This window comes from Echinops telfairi, unplaced genomic scaffold, assembly GCF_000313985.2.
Source record: "Echinops telfairi isolate 266 unplaced genomic scaffold, ASM31398v2 ScPeMD7_9;HRSCAF=40, whole genome shotgun sequence".
Lineage (NCBI taxonomy): Eukaryota > Metazoa > Chordata > Mammalia > Afrosoricida > Tenrecidae > Echinops > Echinops telfairi.
Window position 1 is genome coordinate 19,920,390 of NW_022103906.1, and position 1,577 is coordinate 19,921,966.

The window sequence follows — 1,577 nt, forward strand, 5'->3', positions numbered from 1 at the left end:
CAAGGAGAACACGCTCTCCTTCTGTCATCTCCATTGTCTCCACACCCGCCCCCCACTCACCCCCGATCTGAAAATGCCTGACTGGGGACCCAGCGCTTCCAGCCCCATCACAGACCCACCGTCTTCTCACAGCAGAGTGGCAGTGCCACCCCACAAGCCCCTTGCCCTCACTTTCGGTTGGGCAGCAAGTGCTGCTTTTCAGTGCACCTCTTTGGAAAATACGATTTCATTTCTTTATTTCCATCACGGAGAATCACATTCTTTGTCCTCAGATAGCCAAAGAGGTTGACCAGCTCGCAGAACCCCAGCTCTTCGACTGCACCGTCCACCAGCTGCGCTCTCCGCTGAGGGAGCTGAAAGGAGCTCTGGTAAGTTTCCGTGGTAATGGCACAGCTTCAGAGAGGAACGAAGCCCTTGGGGACAACTTAGGACAGCCTCCTGTCACCACTGCAGGGCCTCCCCCCTCACCACCCTCACCCCCCCACCCATCTAGAGAACAGTCACTGCCATGTTTTCATTCCCTCACACTTTCACTTGGAAACCTTCATCAGCCAAATCTTGGCACTCACCTTGGGAATGGCTGACAAATTTCTTCCCACCACTACATGCCAATTCAAGTCCCAGAAAAACGAGTGCCCGATGCTTCACTGGGCCTCTCCATACCTCGGTAGCGTTTGTGTCCCAAGTGCTCTGGGCGTGACAGCATTTCCCCTAGCGCTCAGGAATGTAGCTATCGGAAACGAACCAACAAAAAAGGTTATTCTACTTTTATTTTTCCCTTTTGGAATTAAAAAATATATACTAGCAGATTTATAGTTCAGAGCCACCGGCTTGATTGCCAGCTTCCAGATCAGAATAGACCCATGTCCAAATTCCCACTCCAAATGGAAATCTACCTCTGATCCCAGGACCAGAGGAAGCCTGAGTAAATCCTGCAGAAAGGCGTTCTCACCATGACCTCAACTTCCGTGTCCACAGAACAAGGAAGAAAGTGGACACGTGTTCAGTTCATTTTCTCCTCCTGCTCACCACGTGATAAAAACAATGGCACGCGGTGGGCTTTCTGAAAGGTGACATTAGCAAGGAGGGACTGAAGCAAAGGCTGTGGTCATCACAAACTGTTCAGATCCCCTTCCGTCCTCCTTTTTTTTTTTTTAAATCATTTTATTCGGGGCTCGTACAACTCATATCACAATCCATACATCCATTCATTGGATGTCACGCACATTTGTACATTTGTTGCCCTCATCATTCCCAAAACATTTGCTTTCTACTTGAGCCCTTGGTATTAGCTCCTCATTTTTCCCCCTCCCTCGCCCCTCCCTCGTGAACCCTTGATTATTTATAAATTATTATTTTGTCATATAACACTGTCCAATGTCTCCCTTCACCCTCTTTTCTGTTGTCCATCCCCCACGAAGGAGGTCATATGTAGGTCCTTGTAATCAGTTCCCAGCCTCCCTCCACTCCTCCTCCTTTACCGCCTCTCTTCATGCTGCTAGTGTGGATTTTATACACATGACACATGAAAAGTACGGCAGGATCTGCCATCTCTCTCTTTTTCTTAATAATTTTGT

General features: G+C 48.5%; 1 protein-coding gene across 1 annotated transcript in view; it reads left to right on the forward strand.

The window, feature by feature from the left end:
* Window positions 1–1,577, forward strand: part of GNRH1 (gonadotropin releasing hormone 1) — a 9,223-nt gene that overhangs the window by 5,529 nt on the left and 2,117 nt on the right. Inside the window, exon 2 of the mRNA XM_004707611.1 lies at window positions 273–368. Coding sequence (XP_004707668.1) covers window positions 273–368 — 96 coding nt within the window. The remainder of the gene's footprint in view (window positions 1–272; window positions 369–1,577) is intronic.